At 45.6% G+C, this 19,374-nt stretch overlaps 1 protein-coding gene across 3 annotated transcripts in view; it reads left to right on the forward strand.

Annotated features, from left to right (window-relative positions):
* The window catches only part of TAF1 (TATA-box binding protein associated factor 1), an 88,735-nt gene extending 70,596 nt beyond the window's left edge, over positions 1 to 18,139 (forward strand). For 2 of the 3 annotated variants that reach the window (XM_040442264.1, XM_040442265.1), the window contains exons 34-40: positions 1,025 to 1,092; positions 1,186 to 1,302; positions 3,890 to 4,012; positions 4,537 to 4,650; positions 10,288 to 10,435; positions 10,601 to 10,775; positions 17,291 to 17,507. In XM_040442264.1, coding sequence (XP_040298198.1) covers positions 1,025 to 1,092; positions 1,186 to 1,302; positions 3,890 to 4,012; positions 4,537 to 4,650; positions 10,288 to 10,435; positions 10,601 to 10,775; positions 17,291 to 17,507 — 962 coding nt within the window. Of the gene's footprint in view, positions 1 to 1,024; positions 1,093 to 1,185; positions 1,303 to 3,889; positions 4,013 to 4,536; positions 4,651 to 10,287; positions 10,436 to 10,600; positions 10,776 to 17,290 lie in introns of all 3 variants that reach the window. The other variant, XM_040442266.1, reaches the window with a different exon arrangement.
* Positions 18,140 to 19,374: the final 1,235 nt, after the last annotated feature.

The raw sequence follows: 19,374 nt of genomic DNA on the forward strand, positions 1-19,374 counted from the left end.
GGCCAGGGGTCGCCAACTTTACAGACACAAAAAAAAAAAAACTTATGACTTCCAGGAGCCACAAGCTATACATTTACGCACCTAGGTTTTAACAGAAAAGAGAAAAAAAATGATTTTTTTATTTGATCTGTGGTCTGATGATAAAAATATTTTTTTCTTATTTTTCATTAGCAGAGAAAAAAGAAAAAAAATATTTTTCATCAGACCTCAGATCAGACTCCTAAATCAGATCCCCAATCCTCATCTGACCTAAAATAAGATCCATAAACCTAATCAGACCCCCAATGCTTGGATCAGACAACACAAATCAGACTCCCAGTGTCAGTCCCTAAGTGCTCAGCTCTCCCCCCCCCCCCCCCTCCAGTGCTCTGATCTCCCCCCCCCTTCTCAGATCTGCCGCCCCCCCCCCCCCCCATGCTCAGACCTGACCCCTATGGTTCAGATCAGGACCCCCCCATGCTCAGATCAGGACCCCCCCATGCTCAGGTCTATAACTTTAAAAAAATCTCTTCCCTCTCCTGCTCGGGCACCTGCTACTCTGCAGGTCTGACACGCTCTCCACTGTGACCTGATGAGCACAACGTCAGGTCATAGTGCGTGTCTCCACGTACTACATTCTCACACTGTGTGCATCAGTACGTAGTGGAGAGTGAGCTGGAGCTGCAAAGTAGTAATAGTGCCCGATCAGGAGAAGAGATCTGAGCCTGGGGTGGAGAGTGAGCCGGCCTAACTGCTTCCCGGCTCCACAGCTAGAGCCGCACTGGAAGAAGCAAAGAGCCGCATGTGGCTCAAGAGCCACAGGTTGACCAACCCCTGACCTAGGCTGATTGAGTTGGCCATATGATGGTCTGAGATTATGTAGAAGGCTTTCCTTCAATTTCTTAAACTTGTGCTATAATATAAACCCTTTTCTGGCACAAATGATAGTTAATTTGCTGGGCCGAGTAGAATTGTTGCATTGATGCATTACCTCCTTGTGAATATAGTTACAGAAGACCATATATTTTATTTTTTTTCCTCCCAGGGTCGGACAGCCAGTATAGTAAGACGGCACAGGAAATTGTCAATGTCTGTAGCCAGACTCTGGCTGAGGTAAGCACAGTTTGGGTGCTTGTTTTCTTTTTAAGCCAAGCACACAGTATGCTTTTAGATGAATTTATGGGCTTTCTTCCCTCTATGAACCAGTATGATGAGCATTTGACACAACTGGAAAAAGACATTTGCACAGCTAAAGAGGCAGCCCTTGATGATGCTGATCTAGAAAGCCTGGATCCAATGACTCCGGGACCTTATACTCCTCAGGTTAGTACACACTTAGGTCTCTCCCTATGATAGGTATAGAAAGCAGAATTACTTCAGTATTATCTTCTTGAATCATATCTTAAAACGTACCTAACTTTTCAGCAGACTCTTAATCGGTAGTAGTGTGTGTATGTGAGGAATAACACTTTTACTGGCCATTATATCACTTGTAGTAGCTGCCATTTTAAGCCGTTTTCCCCTGCACATGCTGAACATCTAGTTTGCAGATCTCTCAGACATGGTTGATGGAGACTAGCTGCCATCCACAAGCGGCTTCCTAAGCTTTTCTTACTCACTCAGGTGTATGCCCCAGGATCACGAAAGACATTACAGAGAGGAACTGACCTGTATTAGTTGTGAATGTAGTATTTGTGCTGAGATCTAAATCTCCTATGTAGCTGTGCTGTCCCTTTGTGCCCCCTCCGCCCCCTCTCCTCTCCATAGATTTGTATTGACATGTGTAATATGATCCTTTTAAAAGTGAAAAGCAGTTAGCAATGGGGGGGCGGGTAAACAGCTGATAACGTTAGAACTATTCTTACTGATGCATATTACAAAGTTTCTTGTACTATTGATTTATGTAAAGTTGTGTGAAAGTACAGTTACTCTTTAACTCTACCAATAATATGCAGCCACATGGCTAGCCTTACCACCAAACAATTCGCAATTGTCTCTTAATACATAGACGTGATGGAAAAACTGGGCACTCTCACGATATTAGAACCATACAGAAGTTTATCAGTATTTGAAACAACATTAAAAACAACTATTAAAAGGATATAACCCACATGTTAAAATAACTATAAATACTCTACAATAAATGTATAATGTATGGATAGTATGAATGGTGGTCTATATGACTATCTAGTTTGGATAGTATACCAGTACTTTAAACCTAAATGGCATAAATAGCAAGTTAAAACACAAAGTTCTTTAAATCGATGAATAAATAGATAAATATTTGCATAAATATTCGTATCCGAATAAACGATATGAAATCTTCGCAGGGAACTTAATGGCTACGATTTTCGTATAGCTCTCTCCCTTCTGACACAAATTAATCCCAGAATAAAATAATGCCAACAATCTTCATTATGTCCTGAAAAGTCCAGTATAATAATGATTGGAGGCAACGTTGGTTATTTACTGTCCCACACTGGAGTAAACCAGCAAGATGTAGCGGCGTCCCGCTATGTATTCGAACATACACCGTATGTCTTTCCTCACAAAATACGGTAAGAACACTTTCGAATTACTTTCGAACTTTACCGGCAGAATATTTATTACAACTGCAGTGTTAATATCCCAGTGGGACGCCGCTGGTTCGAATACATAGCGGGACGCCGCTACATCTTGCTGGTTTACTCCAGTGTGGGACAGTAAATAACCAACGTTATTTTTATTGTTGAGTATTTATAGTTATTTTAACACGTGGGTTATATCCTTTTTATAGTTGTTTTTAATGTTGTTTCAAATACTAATAAACTTCTGTATGGTCCTAATATCTTGAGAGTGCCCAGTTTTTCCATTACGTTATTCAGGGTGAGTCCACTTTTCTGAGTGCACCTCTGTTTGGTCAGTGTGGGATCCTGTGCGCCACATTCACATTGTCTCTTAATACATAGAATTAAGCATGGATATGGGACAGACCTATTGTATGTGATGACCACACAGAATGCCTTGCACGGCTCTATGTGGCTCCCAGCCACTCACTGTGTATGTCTACAGTTAGGTGCAGAAATATTTGGACAGTGACGCAATCTTCATGATTTGGGCTCTGCATGCCAGCACATTGGATGTGAAATGAAACAACTGAGATGCAATTGACGTGTAGGCTTTCAGGTTTAATTCAAGGGGTTGAACAAAAATATCCCGTGAAACGTTTAGGAATTACAACCATTTTTCTACAAAGCCTCCTCATTTCAGGCGCTCAAAAGGAGTTGGACACATTAACATTACCATAAATAAAATGTTCATTTTTAAAACTTTGCAGAGAATCCTTTGCATGCAGTGACTGCCTGAAGTCTGGAACCCATGGACATCACCAAACTCTGGGTCTCCTCCTTTGTGGGGCTTTGTCAGGCCTTTACTGCGGCGGTCTTCAGTTGCTGCTTGTTTGTTGGCCTTTCTGCTGTCACCTCTCCTGACATGTTTGTTTTAGTAACTTCTTGCATTCCCCATGTAATAACAATTCTGGAACATCTTTACATAGAACTCTTTGTTATGCCATTCCTCTGGTATTCCTGGTAGAAGTTTATGAATGGATTGCCAGCAGTATGAAATATTGGTCCCTCTGGGTGTTACCAGTTGTTGGTCTTTCCCTACATAGTCCATCACTGGCAGCACTGATTGGATAGTGTCAGACTGTGAAGGGACACCCCCCAACTGGTAACACCCATCTGGACCTTTATTGCAGACTGCTGGCAATTTGTTCATAAACTAGTACGACTAATAGAGGAATGGCACAACTTGATGATCCCAAATGTTTATTTCTTCAGGGAATTCAAGTCGTTACTAAACTCCTCTTTAACTAGGCTTGTTTGACTTTTGGTGGAATGACACAATACATTTATCTGTTGAATTGCAGCCTCCTGACTACTATGACACAAACACATCCCTGAGCATGTCCCAGGAAGCTACTTTCTACCAAGATGAAAGCAATATGTCAGCCACAGAAGCAGCTACAGCTTCATTGTCGAAGAGAAGCTTGGTAATGTATACTCTATATATGTTGCATGTTTCTACACAAACACCAGGGATCACGTTTTATCCTTTTCTTGATTTGTTCTTAAAGTAGCACTGTAGTTTCAAAAAAGGTATTGCTTGAGGTGAATGTAATGGTAATCAATGGCTTGTCTTCGCCTATGCGGATAGGGCATGCTGCCCGCAGAGGGTCACAGCGCCTTGGTTCTGATCATCAGTATGTGACACAACTCGTGGACATACCAAAGGTTTTCTTGGTCTGGGTTTTCCAATAAAGAACATTTAACACCTAAATGACCTCCTGGGTCCCCTGCGATCCAGAGAATGGGGGTCGTTGTGAACAGAGCTTGGCTACTTCTGTCAGCCTCATAGAAGTGCATGGAGCAGTGGTCATGCTCCATTCACACACAGGATTAGAAAAGGTTAACCACCTATTCTGTGGATAGATGATCCATGTTTTGATGGGTAAACCTCATTTAGGGATTTTATTGCCACTGACATTTCAGATTTTTTTTTTTATGTCATCTGCAGATGAGACTAGGAAGAAATCGTCTAGGGGAAGATGATTCAGATATTGACATTGAAGGATATGAAGATGAAGATGATGATGATGATGATGATGGGAAACCTAAGACTCCAGCCCCTGTAAGTATTGCCTTTAAAAGGGTTGTTCATTCCTTTTATATTGATGGCGTATCCACAGGATAGACCATCAGAATCTGACCAACAGGAATCCGACACCCTGTAGTCCCACCGATCAGCTGTTCTCTAGCAGTACATGAACTATACAGCTTTGACAGAACTGGTTACTGCACCACTGTTCCCATTTAAAGAGCCCTCAGGACGGCCCTAAACTAGGAGCAGCATGTAGCGGAGCTGTGTGTGTACAGGGTGCATGCAGCAGTGTAGCAGAGCAGGAAGTGTGGTAGGGACTCGGTGACACGATTCTTTTAACTAATAAACTCTCAGACAATTCTCTGAGTCCCTGCAATAACTATAGCCACTACATCACAGTCTGCTCCACTGCATTCACTGCAGCAGAGCTGTGTTTGCCAGGAGCCAGTCCCTCCTGGCCTTCAGTTCACTTGAGAGCCGACTTAGCAAGTGAACCGAAGATCCGATGAGCTGAGCATGCGCATTGATCTTCAGTTTACTTGCTTCTGCCGACTCAGGAAGTGAACCGAAGATCTGATTCATGAATCGGTTCTTTTGAGTGAACTGATTCAAATGAACCGATTCATGAAAAAGATCCGAACTTCCCATCTCTAGGGGGGGGGAAACTCTCCCAGGCGCGAAATCTTCCCTCCGGGAGGTTCCTCCTCCCCCATGGGTTTGATCGGCGGATGCTCTACTCCGCCCCCGGGCCTGTAGGTTAACCCCTTGGTGCCAGCCACCCCCGGAAGCGGGCACCAATATGGAGGAGGCCTCTGAAGTCTGCATTTTTTTTCCTCCTGGATGTTTTTTTGTGGCCCCTCCCTGCCTCTTCTGAGAAACAGTGTTTTAAAATAAATAAATTAATAATAATATAAATAAATAAAAATAAATATTAGTCAAATTTTTTTTTTTGTTGTGCTGCGCTGGAAGCTGGCGTAGCCTCCCGCGGTGCAGCGCTGTCAGCGGGCTGCTCTCGTTTTCTGATCTGGCCATGTGTGTGACCCCCCCCCCCTTCCTTAGGCGGCATGTCGCGCTCACCGGTTGCGCTGCTTTCCAGGTGCATGACCCCCGTCCATAGGCAGAATATTGTGCCCTCCCTGAGTACGCACGGTGTCGGCCCTTCACTGGATATGGTGCTGGCCTTGTACATGACCCCCCTTTCCACAGGTGGAATACTGCACTCTCACTGGATACGGTGCTGACCATGTGCATGACTCCTTCCATAGGCGGAATACTGCACTCTCCCTGGCTGCGGTACTGGCCATGTACATGACCCCCTTCTTTAGGCGGAATACTGCACTCTCCCTGGCTGCGGTACTGGCCATGTGCATGACCCCCTTTCTATAGGGGGAATACTGCACTCTTCCTGGCTGCGGTATTGGCCATGTGCATGACCCCCTTTCTATAGGCGGAATACTGCACTCTCCCTGGCTGCGGTACTGGCCATGTGCATGACCCCCTTTCTATAGGCGGAATACTGCACTCTCCCTGGCTGCGGTACTGGCCATGTGCATGACCCCCTTTCTATAGGCGGAATACTGCACTCTCCCTGGCTGCGGTACTGGCCATGTGCATGACCCCCTTCTATAGGTGGAATACTGCACTCTCCCTGGCTGCGGTACTGGCCATGTGCATGACCCCCTTTCTATAGGGGGAATACTGCACTCTCCCTGGCTGCGGTATTGGCCATGTGCATGACCCCCTTTCTATAGGTGGAATACTGCACTCTCCCTGGCTGCGGTACTGGCCATGTGCATGACCCCCTTTCCATAGGCGGAATACTGCACTCTCCCTGGCTGCGGTACTGGCCATGTGCATGACCCCCTTTCTATAGGCGGAATACTGCACTCTCCCTGGCTGCGGTACTGGCCATGTGCATGACCCCCTTTCCATAGGCGGAATACTGCACTCTCCCTGGCTGCGGTACTGGCCATGTGCATGACCCCCTTTCTATAGGCGGAATACTGCACTCTCCCTGGCTGCGGTACTGGCCATGTGCATGACCCCCTTTCTATAGGCGAAATACTGCACTCTCCCTGGCTGCGGTACTGGCCATGTGCATGACCCCCTTCTATAGGTGGAATACTGCACTCTCACTGGATTCGCTGCCGGCCATGTCTATGACCCCCTTCCACAGGCGGAATACTGTTCTCTTGCCGGATACGTTGCTGGCCGGGTGCATGACCCCCTTCCTTAGGCGGAATGCTTACTCTCTTACTGGATGCGGTGCTGACCATGTACAGGACCGCCTCCCCTTTCCATCGGCGGAATATTGCTCGCTCATGGGATACCATGCTGACCTCGTACATGCCCTTTTCTTAGGCGGCATTTCGCACTCTCACGCAAGTGCTGGCCACGTGCATGTCCCTCTTCATTGGCCGAGCAGTGGCACTCTCACAGGTTCTGTGCTTGTCGCGGGCTTGACCCCTCCCTTGTTGGATTGTTGCACTCTCGCTTGCTGCGAGGCTACCTGTGTGTGTGTCCCTTCCGTGGGCGAGCTTCCTGCGCTCCTACTGGATTCTGAGCGGCCATGTGCATGGCCCCTTCTGGACGGATTATGGCTCTTCTGGTTGCAGTACTGGCTCTTCTGGTTGCGGTACTGGCCGCACATATGGCCTCCACACTGTGCAGTGCTTCTTGCGGACTGTACCGGCCTTGGGCATCCCCCCCCCCTCCCTTAGGCGGGCTGTTCCGCTCTTCCCGAACGCAGTGGTTTCCATGTGCATATCCCCCTTGTGGCCTGTTTGCGTTTATGCGCATTCTGTACTGGTCTTGTGCAAGACTCCCTCCGGCTGGCATATTGCACTTCTCCCGGCACTGCGGGGCTCTGTCGTGACCCCTTCAACGTGTTGATTGCCCTATATGTGTAACTTCATGCGCACACTGTGAAGTGTACGGCCGTCTGCGCTTCCTCCTCCGTAGGGGGTTGGCATCCTCGCTGCTTGCGGGGCTGACCATCCACATGCCCCCCTTCCTTCAGCGTTTCTCTTGGGATAGATGCTGGCCGTATGCTTCCACTCTTCTCCGAAGAGGTAATTCTGCTGAACCGGGCTAGGCGATTCGTGTTCCCTGGTCCGGGGGGCATTGCGCTTCCACTTGTGTCAGTATCCACCATATTCCTTGGTCCTTCCAGGGACCTCCAACTGGGTTTCTTCATGGTTCGCCTTCGTGCGTCGCCTGGCATACCACCTCGCAGGAGTGTCGTGTGTTCCACCAGTTAAGCCATCTCGCTATGTCTCCGGCTGCCCTGTCATGCTCTCCTCCTTTTCGGTTGGAGTGGTTAGGACGGCGTTCTGTCTTAGATGCTTCTTCAAGCTGGCTCTGTGATTTGCTTCCGTTCAGAGCATCTCCCTCTGATGTGGCTTCTGCCTGGCCAAGGGGGGGGGGAAGGCGGGGTCACTGCCTCTCAGGGAAGATCTTCTCTCTCAGGGACATACATCTCTCAGGGATCTTCCACCAGCATTTAAGGTCTCTACGTTTGACGATCTGGCTATTGAGACCGCCGCAACAGTTTTTTTTTTTTCCGCGGATGTGGTCCGCACCATGATCCGTGCCCGGAAGCCTGCCTCATCCAGGATCTACTATCGGACTTGGAGGTCTTACCTGGGATTCGGTGAGACTCGGGGCGTTCCCCCTCTCCGTTTTCTCTTCCCATTGCTCTGTCCTCCCTCCAGTCCGGTCTGGACCTGAGACTGGGCCTCAGTTCTCTGAGGGGTCAGGTGTCGGTGCTGTCTATCCTATTCCAGCGTCTCCTGGCCCCTCTAGGGCCTGTCAAGACATTCCTCCAAGGGGTGGCTCACTCAGTTCCTCCGTACCACCCCCCGGTTTCGCCCTGGGACCTGAATCTGGTGCTCTGGGCGCTTCAGGATGCCCCCTTCGAGCCGTTACGGGAGGTCTCCCTACGCCTTCTGTCCTGTAAGGTCATGTTTCTTGTGGCCATCCCGTTTCTCCGACGGGCGTTGGAGTTAGCGGCCCTTTCTTGTTCCAAGCCTTTTCTGGTCTTTCACCAGGATAAGGCTGTTCTTCGTCCCGTCCCTTCCATCCGTCCAAAGGTGGTCTCCGCCTTTCATATCAATGAGGACATCGTCCTTCCCTCCTTGTGTCCCTCCCCTTCCCACCCCAGGGAACGGGACCTGCATCGTCTGGACGTTGTCAGGGCCTTGAAGATGTACTTGGAGGTCACTGGCTCCTTTCGGCGCACAGACTCTCTTTTTTGTGATTCTGGAAGGTTCGCGCAAGCGGTTGGCGGCCTCCAAAGTGGCTTGCCCGCTTCGTCAAATTGGTCATTGCTGAGGCTTACCGCGCTAACGGCATGGTCCTGCCTTTTCGGCTTCACTGCTCATTCCACCAGAGCGGTAGGTGCCTCCTGGGCCCAGAGGCATTGGGCTTCGGCTGAACAATTGTGCAAGGCGCCCACTTAGTCCTCCTTGCACGCCTTTACCAAGTTCTACAGGGTGCATACTCGTGCTTCGGCGGATGCTGCCTTGGGCCGCCTGGTCTTGCAGGCGGCTGTTCCTTGATACCTACGGTGGCTTCGCCTTGTGGCTGTAGTCCCTCCCCTCTTAGACTGCTCTCGGACATCCCAAGGTCTTCTGTGTCCCCCAAGGAATATGGGCGAGAAAAGGAGATTTTTGTATAACGTACCAGTAAAATCTCTTTCTCGCTCTTCCTTGGGGGACTCAGCACCCGCCCTTTATTGATTGTTTTCTACACGGTTATGGTCTTGGTTGCCCCGTTGGGTAGTTGACTTGTTGATTCCATTGTTGGTCGTTACCTTTTTCACTACTTGGACACGCAACTGGCAGTCTCTCTCTCCAGGCTGAGGGTATAGCTGTGGAGGAGGGGCTTAACAGTTTTCACTTAGTGTCACGCCTCCTAGGGAGATGAGCTATACCCAAGGTCTCCTGTGTCCCCCAAGGAAGAGCGAGAAAGAGATTTTACTGGTAAGTTATACAAAAATTTCCTTTTACTTGCGGGGTACCCCCCACTGATGCTGCCACCCTGCCTGTTTTTTTTTTTAAATATCGCTCCTGTGCCCCCCTGCAGTTTTCCTGCTCAGTATGTTAATACTGAGCATTGGTACAGAGAGAAGGAGACGCCAGGGTTTCCCAATGGGTGTCCGGCGATCAAATCACAGCGGAGAGCGTCACAGCCAGGGAGAAGGAGGCGCCCATTGAGAAACCCTGGCATCTCCTCCCTGTACTGATGCTCAGTATTAACATACTGAGCGGGAAAACTGCAGGGGGCACAGCGGGCATAGGAGCAATATTTGAAAAAAACAGGCAGGGTGGTAGCATCAGCGGGGGGTACACCGCAATATTTAAACTATAAAAAAAAGAAAAAAACAAGAAAGGTCCTCTTTAATAGTGTTAATCATGCTGATAGATGCTGCAGTAACTAGCTCTGTCCATTACACTATGGAAAAAGCTGTACAGTCCCAACTTCCAGTGCCAGAGCTACTGCAGAGTGTCAAACCCCTGCCCATTAGGTATTACTAGCCTATCCTGAGGATAGGTTATCAATAGCAAAGTACCAAAAAACCCTTTTAAAGTTATTTTGACCAGTTTGCAAACATAAGACTACATTTATATTTTAAACTTTTTTTTGTTATCCTATAAAATGTTTTAGGAAGTTGAAGATGTTGATGGAGATTTGGCTGAGGAAGATGAGAACACAGTACAGCTGCCTCAGGCCAGTGTGTTATATGAAGATTTATTGATGTCAGATGGTGAAGATGATGATGGAAGTGACGAGGAAGGAGATAATCCCTTCTCAAGTAAGTACACGGTATTTACATCCTGTGCTGTAATCTGCAGGTTTGTACATCTCATCATTAAGAATTATCAAGTTTTATTTTGTTCTGTTCACAGGGCTCATACTTTAGGAAATCAACTGTGACTGAATATTATCTTAACATTTGTTCATATGTTTTTTTATGCAGCCATCCAGCTTAGTGAGAGTGGCAGTGACTCGGACATTGAGTCAGGAGGAATCCGACCCAAGCAACCCCACATGATGCAGGAGAATACCAGACTGGGGATGGAAAATGAAGAAAGCATGCTGTCATATGGGGAAGGAATGGAGACCTCACAAGGGATGGAAGACAGCAATATGAGGTAAGTCATGTACATAAGATGCAAAGGACATAGCATGATATTTCACATGATCTCCTCACATTGAAATATTATGTATTTTACGTCCACATTACAAAAAGGTATGTAAGAACCCTACAATCATCAGGTTTTTCCCCTATAAGATGATGTTTGTCTCAGTGTTATGTAAAGGTGTGTAATACCATTTGGGCCTGAAGGGGCTTTTTTATCACAGAAAGTAATGGCAAATCGATTGCATTTGCTATTATTCTGACTGCTGACGAGAGAGCTACGGCACTGCTGCTGAGAATTACAACACAGCCCCAGCCAAGTCAATCCACTATATTAACCCCTTTAGGACAGCCTTATTTCACCTTAAGGACCAGGCCATTTTTTGCAAATCTGACCAGTGTCACTTTAAGTGGTGATAACTTTAAAACGCTTTGACTTATCCAGGCCATTCTGAGATTGTTTTTTTCGTCACATATTGTACTTCATGCCACTGGTAAAATGAAGTAAAAAAAAAATACCAAATTTAGCAAAAATTTGTAAAAAATTGCAAATTTCCAAGTTTTAATTTCTCTACTTCTATAATACATAGTAATGCCTCCAAAAATAGTTATTACTTTACATTCCCCATATGTCTACTTCTTGTTTGGATCATTTTGGGAATGCCATTTTATATTTTGGGGATGTTACAAGGCTTAGAAGTTTAGAAGCAAATCTTCCCAATTTTTAGGGACCAGTATAGGTCTGAAGTCACTTTGTGAGGCTTACGTAATAAAAACCACCAAAAAATGACCCCATTCTAGAAACAACACCCCTCAAGCTATTCAAAACTGATTTTACAAACGTCGTTAACCCTTTATGTGTTCCACCAGAGTTAATGGCAAATGGAGATAAAATTTCTGAATTTAGATTTTTGGGCAAATTTTCCATTTTAATCCATTTTTTTCCAGTAACAAAGCAAGGGTTAACAGCCAAAAAAACTCAATATTTTTTGCCCTTATTCTGTAGTTTGCAGAAACACCCCATATGTGGCCATAAACTACTGTACGGGCACACAGTAGGGCGTAGAGGGAAATGTGCGCCATATGGTTTATTTACACCATGTCCTTTTTGAAGCCCCCCCTGATGCACCCCTAGAGTAGAAACTCCATAAAAGTGACCCCATTTAAGAAACTACACTCCTCAAGGTATTCAAAACTGATTTTACAAACTTTGTTAACCCTTTAGGTGTTGCACAAGAGTTATTGGCAAATAGAGATGGAAAATTTGCCCAAAAATTTTAATTCTCAAATTTCATTTTAATCCATTTTTTCCAGTAACAAAGCAAGGGTTAACAGCCAAACAAAATGCTGTATTTATTGCCCCGAATCTGTAGTTTTCAGAAACACCCAATATGTAGCCGTAAACTACTGAACGGGCACACAGTAGGGCGTAGAGGGAAAGGTGCGCCGTATGGTTTTTGGAAGGCAGATTTTGCTGGACTGGTTTATTTACACCATGTCCCATTTGAAGCCCACCTGATGCACCCCTAGAGTAGAAACTCCATAAAAGTGACCCTATTTTGGAAACTACGGGATAAGGTGGCAGTTTTGTTGGGACTATTTTTAGGGTACATATGATTTTTGGTTTATCTATATTAAATTTTTTTGAGGCAAGGTTACCAGAAATTGAAATTCTGAAATTTCATCTCCATTTGCCAATAACTCTTGTGGAACACCTAAAGGGTTAACGATGTTTGTAAAATCAGTTTTGAATACCTTGAGGGGTGTAGTTTCTTAGATGGGGTCGCTTTTATGGAGTTTTTACTTTAGGGGTGCATCAGAGGGGCTTCAAATGGGACATGGTGCCAAAAAAAAAAAAAAGGCCATCAAAACCTGCCTTCCAGAAACCATATGGTATTCCTTTCCTTCTGCGCCCTGCCGTTTGGTCATACAGCAGTTTACGACCACATATGGGGTGTTTCTGTAAACTGCAGTATGAGGGTAATAAATATTAAGTTTTGTTTGGCTGTTAACCTTTGCTTTGTTATTGGGAAAAAAAACAGATTAACCTGGAAAATTTGCCCAAAAATTGCTTTTTTACCGTGTTCATCTGAGGGGTTGGGGGGATTATTTTTATAGAGCAGATTCTTACGGACTCGGCGATACCTAATATGTCTACTTTTTATTTATTTATTTATTTATTTATTACACTATATTATCTTTTTATAAAGAAAAAAACAAAACATTTTAGTATCTCCATAGTCTAAGTCTCTTTTTTTTTTTCTTTTTTTTACCGTGTTCATCTGAGGGGTTGGGGGGTATTTTTTTATAGAGCAGATTCTTACGGACGCGGCGATACCTAATAAGTCTACTTTTTTTATTTATTTTAGTTTTACAAAATAATATTATTTTAGTTTTAGTGTCTCAAGTATGAGAACCAGTTTTTTAGCCGATTGCCAGTGGCTACATTGGGATATAAATTTAGTACTCCATGGAAGTGTGGTACTCCCTGAAGCAACCAATAATGCAGAGGCCCGGATGATCGGGGCACGTGTCACATTGACTAGTGGTGTCCTTCCGTATCCCCCTCCTGTGACACAGTCTGCACCTTTTTTGGGTCTGTCCCTTCTTTCCAGTATGGGGGACCACACCTGGAAAGAGTTGGCCAGGGACGATCCGGGCGTCTCCAGTTCCCGAGATACTCCGGCCTGCTCTTTCATGGTCCGAAAAGATCAGGGCCATGAGGACTGCCTCATAGAACTGAAGGAATTTCTCTGTGTTGCCAGCGCTCCGGGAGAGCACAAAAGAGTTGTACAAGGCAACCTGCACCAAGTAGACCGCAACTTTTTTTGTACCATGCCCGGGTTTTGCGCATGGCGTTATATGGCTTGAAGACTTGATCAGAGATCAACTCCTCCCATATACCGATTGTAGTAGACGATACAATCGGGCTTGAGGACCGTTGCCGCGGTGCCTCGCACAGGGACAGGGGTGATGCCATTTCCATGAATTGTGGACAGTACAAGGACATCCCTCTTGTCCTTATATCTGACCAGCAACAGGTTTCCACTGGTAAGGGCACTGGTCTCACCCCTGGGGGATAGGTACCTAGAGGGGGTGGGCAGGGAGGCCGCGTTGATTTTTCCGTACGGTCCCACAAGCGGACGTGGATCTGGTGGCGAGGGACTGGAACAAGGGGATACTAGTATAAAAGTTATCCACGTACAGGTGGTAACCCTTATCTAGCAGTGGGTGCATAAGGTCCCACACAAGTTTCCCGCTAACACCCAGAGTGGGGGGACATTCTGGGGGTTGAATACGGGAATCTCGCCCCTCGTACACACGAAACTTGTAAGTGTACCCTGAGGTACTCTCACGAAGTTTGTACAGCTTCACGCCATACCTCGCCCGCTTAGAGGGAACATACTGGTGGAAAATAAGTCTCCCCTTGAACGCAATGAGAGACTCATCAACCGCGACCTCCCTTCCAGGTACTGGCCTGTACAAATTTGGCCCCAAAGTGATCGATGACCGGCCTGATTTTGTACAGGCGGTCATAGGCAGGATCACCTCGGGGAGGGGGGACATGCTGCATTATCTGAATAATGCAGGCATTTCCGGATGGCCTCAAACCGGGAGCGTGTCATGGCAGTACTGTCAAGTGGGGTCTGGTAGAGGACGTCCCCACTCCAGTAATGCCTGACACTAGGTTTCTTGACTAGGCCCATATGCAGCACGAGGCCCCAAAATGTCCTCCTCTCGGCTGCACTGACCGGGTCCAGCCACCGGGCCTGGCCAAAAAGGAGCCCGGATGTTGAGCAACGAACTGTTGGGCGTACAGGTTCGTCTGCTCCACCATTAGATTTACCAGTTGGTCACTGAAAAAATGACTAAAAGTCATATTCAGTGAAGCCCACTGGAAATCTGGATTCCTGGTTGACCAACAAAATCAGGAATTGCAGGCTCAAAATGCTCTGGGGTACACCAGACAAGTTCACCGGCAGGGGGCTCCGGTGGATTTAACCGGTGGGCCGAAAAACTAGTACGAGCCCCAGAGCTGCTCGTACTAGGGTGGGCCACAGGGTCCCTAGCATGGTGGTCCCCTTGCTCCGCCTGGCGGCCTCTCCGCCGCCTTCGGGGCTCATCATCATCGCTAGATTATGAGGAGGACGCAGATGACAACAAGAAAGTGGGGTCATCCTCGTCCTCACTAGGACTCTCGGACTCGGAGGCAAGCTGGGCGTATGCCTCCTCGGCCGAGAACATCCGGCGGGCAATTGGGGAGTGTGTGTGTGTGTGCGTGTAAATCTTTATTCAGTGTGTGTGGGGGCACGGGCGTTTGCGTACTTATCCCTAAAACTAACAGGAAAAAAAAAAAAGACTAACTAAAAAAAGGGGAAAAAATGTGAAATATAAAAAAAAAAAACGAAATCGCTGATCAATCGTCCGAAGTTGATCAGCGGTGGGGTGTGTGATGCGCTAACAGTGGCCGGATGTTAAGAGTGCCGGCCACAGTCAGTGTACGCACACAAAAAAAAATGCTTGCGCCCAAAAAAAAGTTGAGGGGGGGGTGGCAGGGGGGCAAGCTGCAGCACCCCTCGGGGGGGTCTAGGGTCACACAGCTGTGCTGTGGACCGCAGACACCCGATTTAGGGTGATGCAATCACAAACTTTTTTTTTTTTTTTTTTACTTCCACTAACTTTCCCTTTTATTATCCCTGCCTAACCCAACCTTTCCCTAGCCTTTCCCTATGTACCTGATTGAACAGATGGTGGGTGCTGGGGCACAGATCGGGTGCTGGGCACAGATGGGGTGATGCCTGGACAGATGGGGGGGTGCTGGCTGAGATCCGCCACGTGCAGCGGCAGCGTTCCTCAGCTCCCGGACACAAAAGGAGGAGGAGAGGAGCCCTGCTAGGATTTGAACCTCCCCCCCCCCCCCACCCCCCCCGCCCGCCCACCTACTAATCAGAGGCGATCCTGAGAGGTGATGTCACCATCACCGCTCAGGATTGCAGGATGGTGATTGGTGGTGTATTATCACACCACCGATCACCATCCTGTTCTGGGTTATCGGGTCCCCAGAGACCCGAATAACCCGGAAACGCAGCAAACCGCAGGTCTGAATTGACCTGCGGTTTGCTGCGATCGCCGACATGGGGATCGCAGCATGGGGATCGCATTTAGCCAAGGTGCCTGCTCAATGATTTGAGCAGGCACCGTGTTCCGATCACCGTGTACCGGTACGTCATGTGTCCTTAAGTACCAGGACAACATGCCGTACCGGTACGTCATGTGTCCTGAAGAGGTTAATAGGGGTGGGTTTTATGGAATTTACATGGTGGCTTCTAAAAATCTCATGACATAGGTACACCCATATAGTCAATTTAAAAATGCTACAGTCTGAATCTAAAAATCAGTATACTTGGGGCCATTGCTGTATGAGAGGGAGGAAACTACCCACTTTTAATTTTAATTTGTGAGCATTATTTAAAGAGGACCTTTTAGTAACTATTTGCATTCCTCAATAATAATAAAAAAAACAATGGCGCAGCATCCACCAAAGCTATGTCTATGTTGTGCCGTTGCTGTATTATTCTTGCTGGAAGTTAAAGTAAATTGACAACTGGGTGTTACCAGTTCTTTGCACATTCTGCAGCCGCCAGGACTAATTGGACAATGTCAGCCTGTACAGGGACACAACCCTAATAGGTAACACCCAGTTGGTAATATATTAATTAACTTCTAGTAGGAATAATAGAGGACTAGCACAACATAGTCATAAGAAAAGATGCTCTACAATTGTCATTTCACGCAGCATACCATTGTTTACTAAAACAGATCCGTCACAAGTGGAGACAGCACATCCTGCTGTAACCTCAGTGTTCCTTTTTACAGGTATAATTCCAGATGCAACGTGTCGACTAAACAGCCTTTATCATCTGGAATTGTACCTGTAATACAGGAACACTGAGGGTACAACAGAAAGTGCTTTCTTCTTCTATTTATTTGATTTGGATTGTCTGTTTGGGGGATTGAACCTTACCCCTGTGTCCTCTGGAGTGCTGTCCGCATTGGAATTAAGGAGTGGTGCCAAGTCCTGTTTGACAAGTTTTGCTTGTTTCTGCTGTCTGAGTTGTTTTGCAGCCTCTGTATTGGCCTTCCTTGCATATCTTGCAGTAGGTGCTATAATTAAAGGGTTTATATGAGATAAAAAAAACTTAGTTGATTTCTTCAAGAAACACCATCACAACTGACCATGAATCTCAGCACAGCCTCATTAACTTGAATGTGGTTGAACCGCAATGCCACTCAAAACCCATGGGAAGTTGAGGACTTTTGAAAGAAATCAACAGTTTTTTTTTATTTACTTCATGCAGACCATTTATTTCACACGTTTTCTTGCGGTCTTGAAATATTTTGAACTTTCCTCTGAATGTTTATTGCATTTACCATAAAAACATAATCATCCTAGTTACAGAGATGTTATTTATGTAAGAACAAACAATATTCACATTGCGTACGATCACACTGATCTATATTTTACAGTTATGGAAGCTACGAGGAGCCTGACCCAAAATCTAATACCAGAGACACCAGTTTCAGTAGCATGGTAGGCTACGGGTTGTCGGAAGAAGAGGAGGATGAGGAAGAGGAGCGTCATGGGCCCAATGTACTCCGTCAGATCCAGCTATCAGAAGATGAAGAAGACAGTGAAGAGTTTACATCAATACATGGAGACAGTGACATGGACTCGGATAATTAAAGAAAGGAGATGTTAAACTTCCTGTATATAGAACATGCATTATGAATACTTAATTTTACTGTGTTTTATGTTATTGAGTATGTCTGAACATATGTATTCATGCTATTAATACACTTGTCATAAAATGTACATGTGGTAAGAATATGTGAAGTATAGCCTTCTTAAACGTTGGGAGCAGCTCTGTATCAGAGGCCTGTTTTACGTGACGCAGCATACAGCTGAATTGCCTTTGTAAATATGTGCTTGACTGTGCAAATATTGGACCTGATTTATCATAGAGCTGCATTTTACGCCGGTCTATGATAACCCCAGCTCTGCCAGAGGCTGCGCCTCATTTATAATGAGGAGCAGCCTTCGGCAGACCATGCGCCTGAACTAAAAATCTAGATTTCAGTCTTCTTTTACGCCAGAAAACTGGCGTAAAAGAAAATAAATGTGCCCCCTTTTCAGGAAAGTAGCAAAGGCAACGGAGAAATGCCACTTGCACAAAAATGTTTGCACAAGTGGTGTTTAAAAAGTTAAAACACACAGTTTGCAACTTTTTCACGCTAGAAAACTGGCAAAAAAAATAATGATAAATCAGGCCCGTTGTCTTTGAGTTTCCAGTGTAATCTACAAAGCTTTTCATGTACTGTTTCTAAATAAATTTATTTGTTTTGGTTTTTTTTTTTGTCTTTTTTTTTCCAACTTATTGGAAAAGAGATTTAATTTTTTAATGAACAAAAGCTAGCAGGAGATGCACACATTTTGGCTTAGTTAGTAGCTGGATGCACCAAGCATTATATTTCTGAAAAGTACAAATTCTTATGAGTATCAGTGAGGGACGCAGGTAAGATGGCTACTCCTATAATCATATTCAGGAAAGAGAATACATAAACCTGCAATCAGAAAATAAAAACAGATTAGGAAAAAAGGATATGTGTTGCCATAGGCCTTTAACTGGCAGATACAATTTTTGGTGACACCTTTCCTTTAAGACTAAAAAGTTAGCTTCTCTGGGTCAGACTATATCCAGCCTACAGACACTGAACTCATTTAGTTTTAGCTAGGAGGCAACGAAAGATGAATGCCAATATCTATATAACAAAAATCCCACGATCTCTACCTTCTACGCCTTACCAAAGGTACACAAGGACAAGAGACCAATTCCAGGGAGACCTATAGTCTCGGGTAATGACAATTTAACACAGGCTATCAACGAATATGTCGATCAAATATTAAGACCGTTTGTGACCACTCTTCCCTCATATATCAGGGACACTAAAGACCTTCTAAAAATGAACGATATCACTTTGACACCTCACACCATCTTAGCTAGTCTGGATGTAGAATCACTCTACAGTAACATCCAGCACACATTAGGGATACACACGGCAGAATATTATTTAAACACTAGAAGTCAAAATTTCAAGAAGCACAATAAGTTTGTTTTGTCGTCAGTTTGTTTTAGAACACAATTTTTTTGTTTTTCAGGGACAATTTTATAAACAAATTAATGGTACTGCGATGGGGACATCATGTGCCCCAACGTACGCTAACCTATTCCTAGGGTGGTGGGAGAATAGTCCCATATTCACGGAGGGAATGTCGTCGTATATCTGCCACATTATATTCTGGGGCAGATATATCGACAACATTCTCATCCTTTGGGATGGGGGTCACTCATTGTTTCACAAATTCACTCAGGTATTGAACAATAATGATATTGGCATGAAATACACTTCTGAAATTCATAAGGAGATTGTGTTCCTGGACCTCAAAATAAAGAAAACAGAAGGTGGTCAGTTGACAACAGAGGTGTATCGAAAACCTACCTCGACAAATAGTTACCTACATTGGGACAGCTGGCATCCTTCCCCCCTGAAAA

This window comes from Bufo bufo, chromosome 8 (genome assembly GCF_905171765.1).
Source record: "Bufo bufo chromosome 8, aBufBuf1.1, whole genome shotgun sequence".
In the NCBI taxonomy this organism is placed as follows: Eukaryota; Metazoa; Chordata; class Amphibia; order Anura; family Bufonidae; genus Bufo; species Bufo bufo.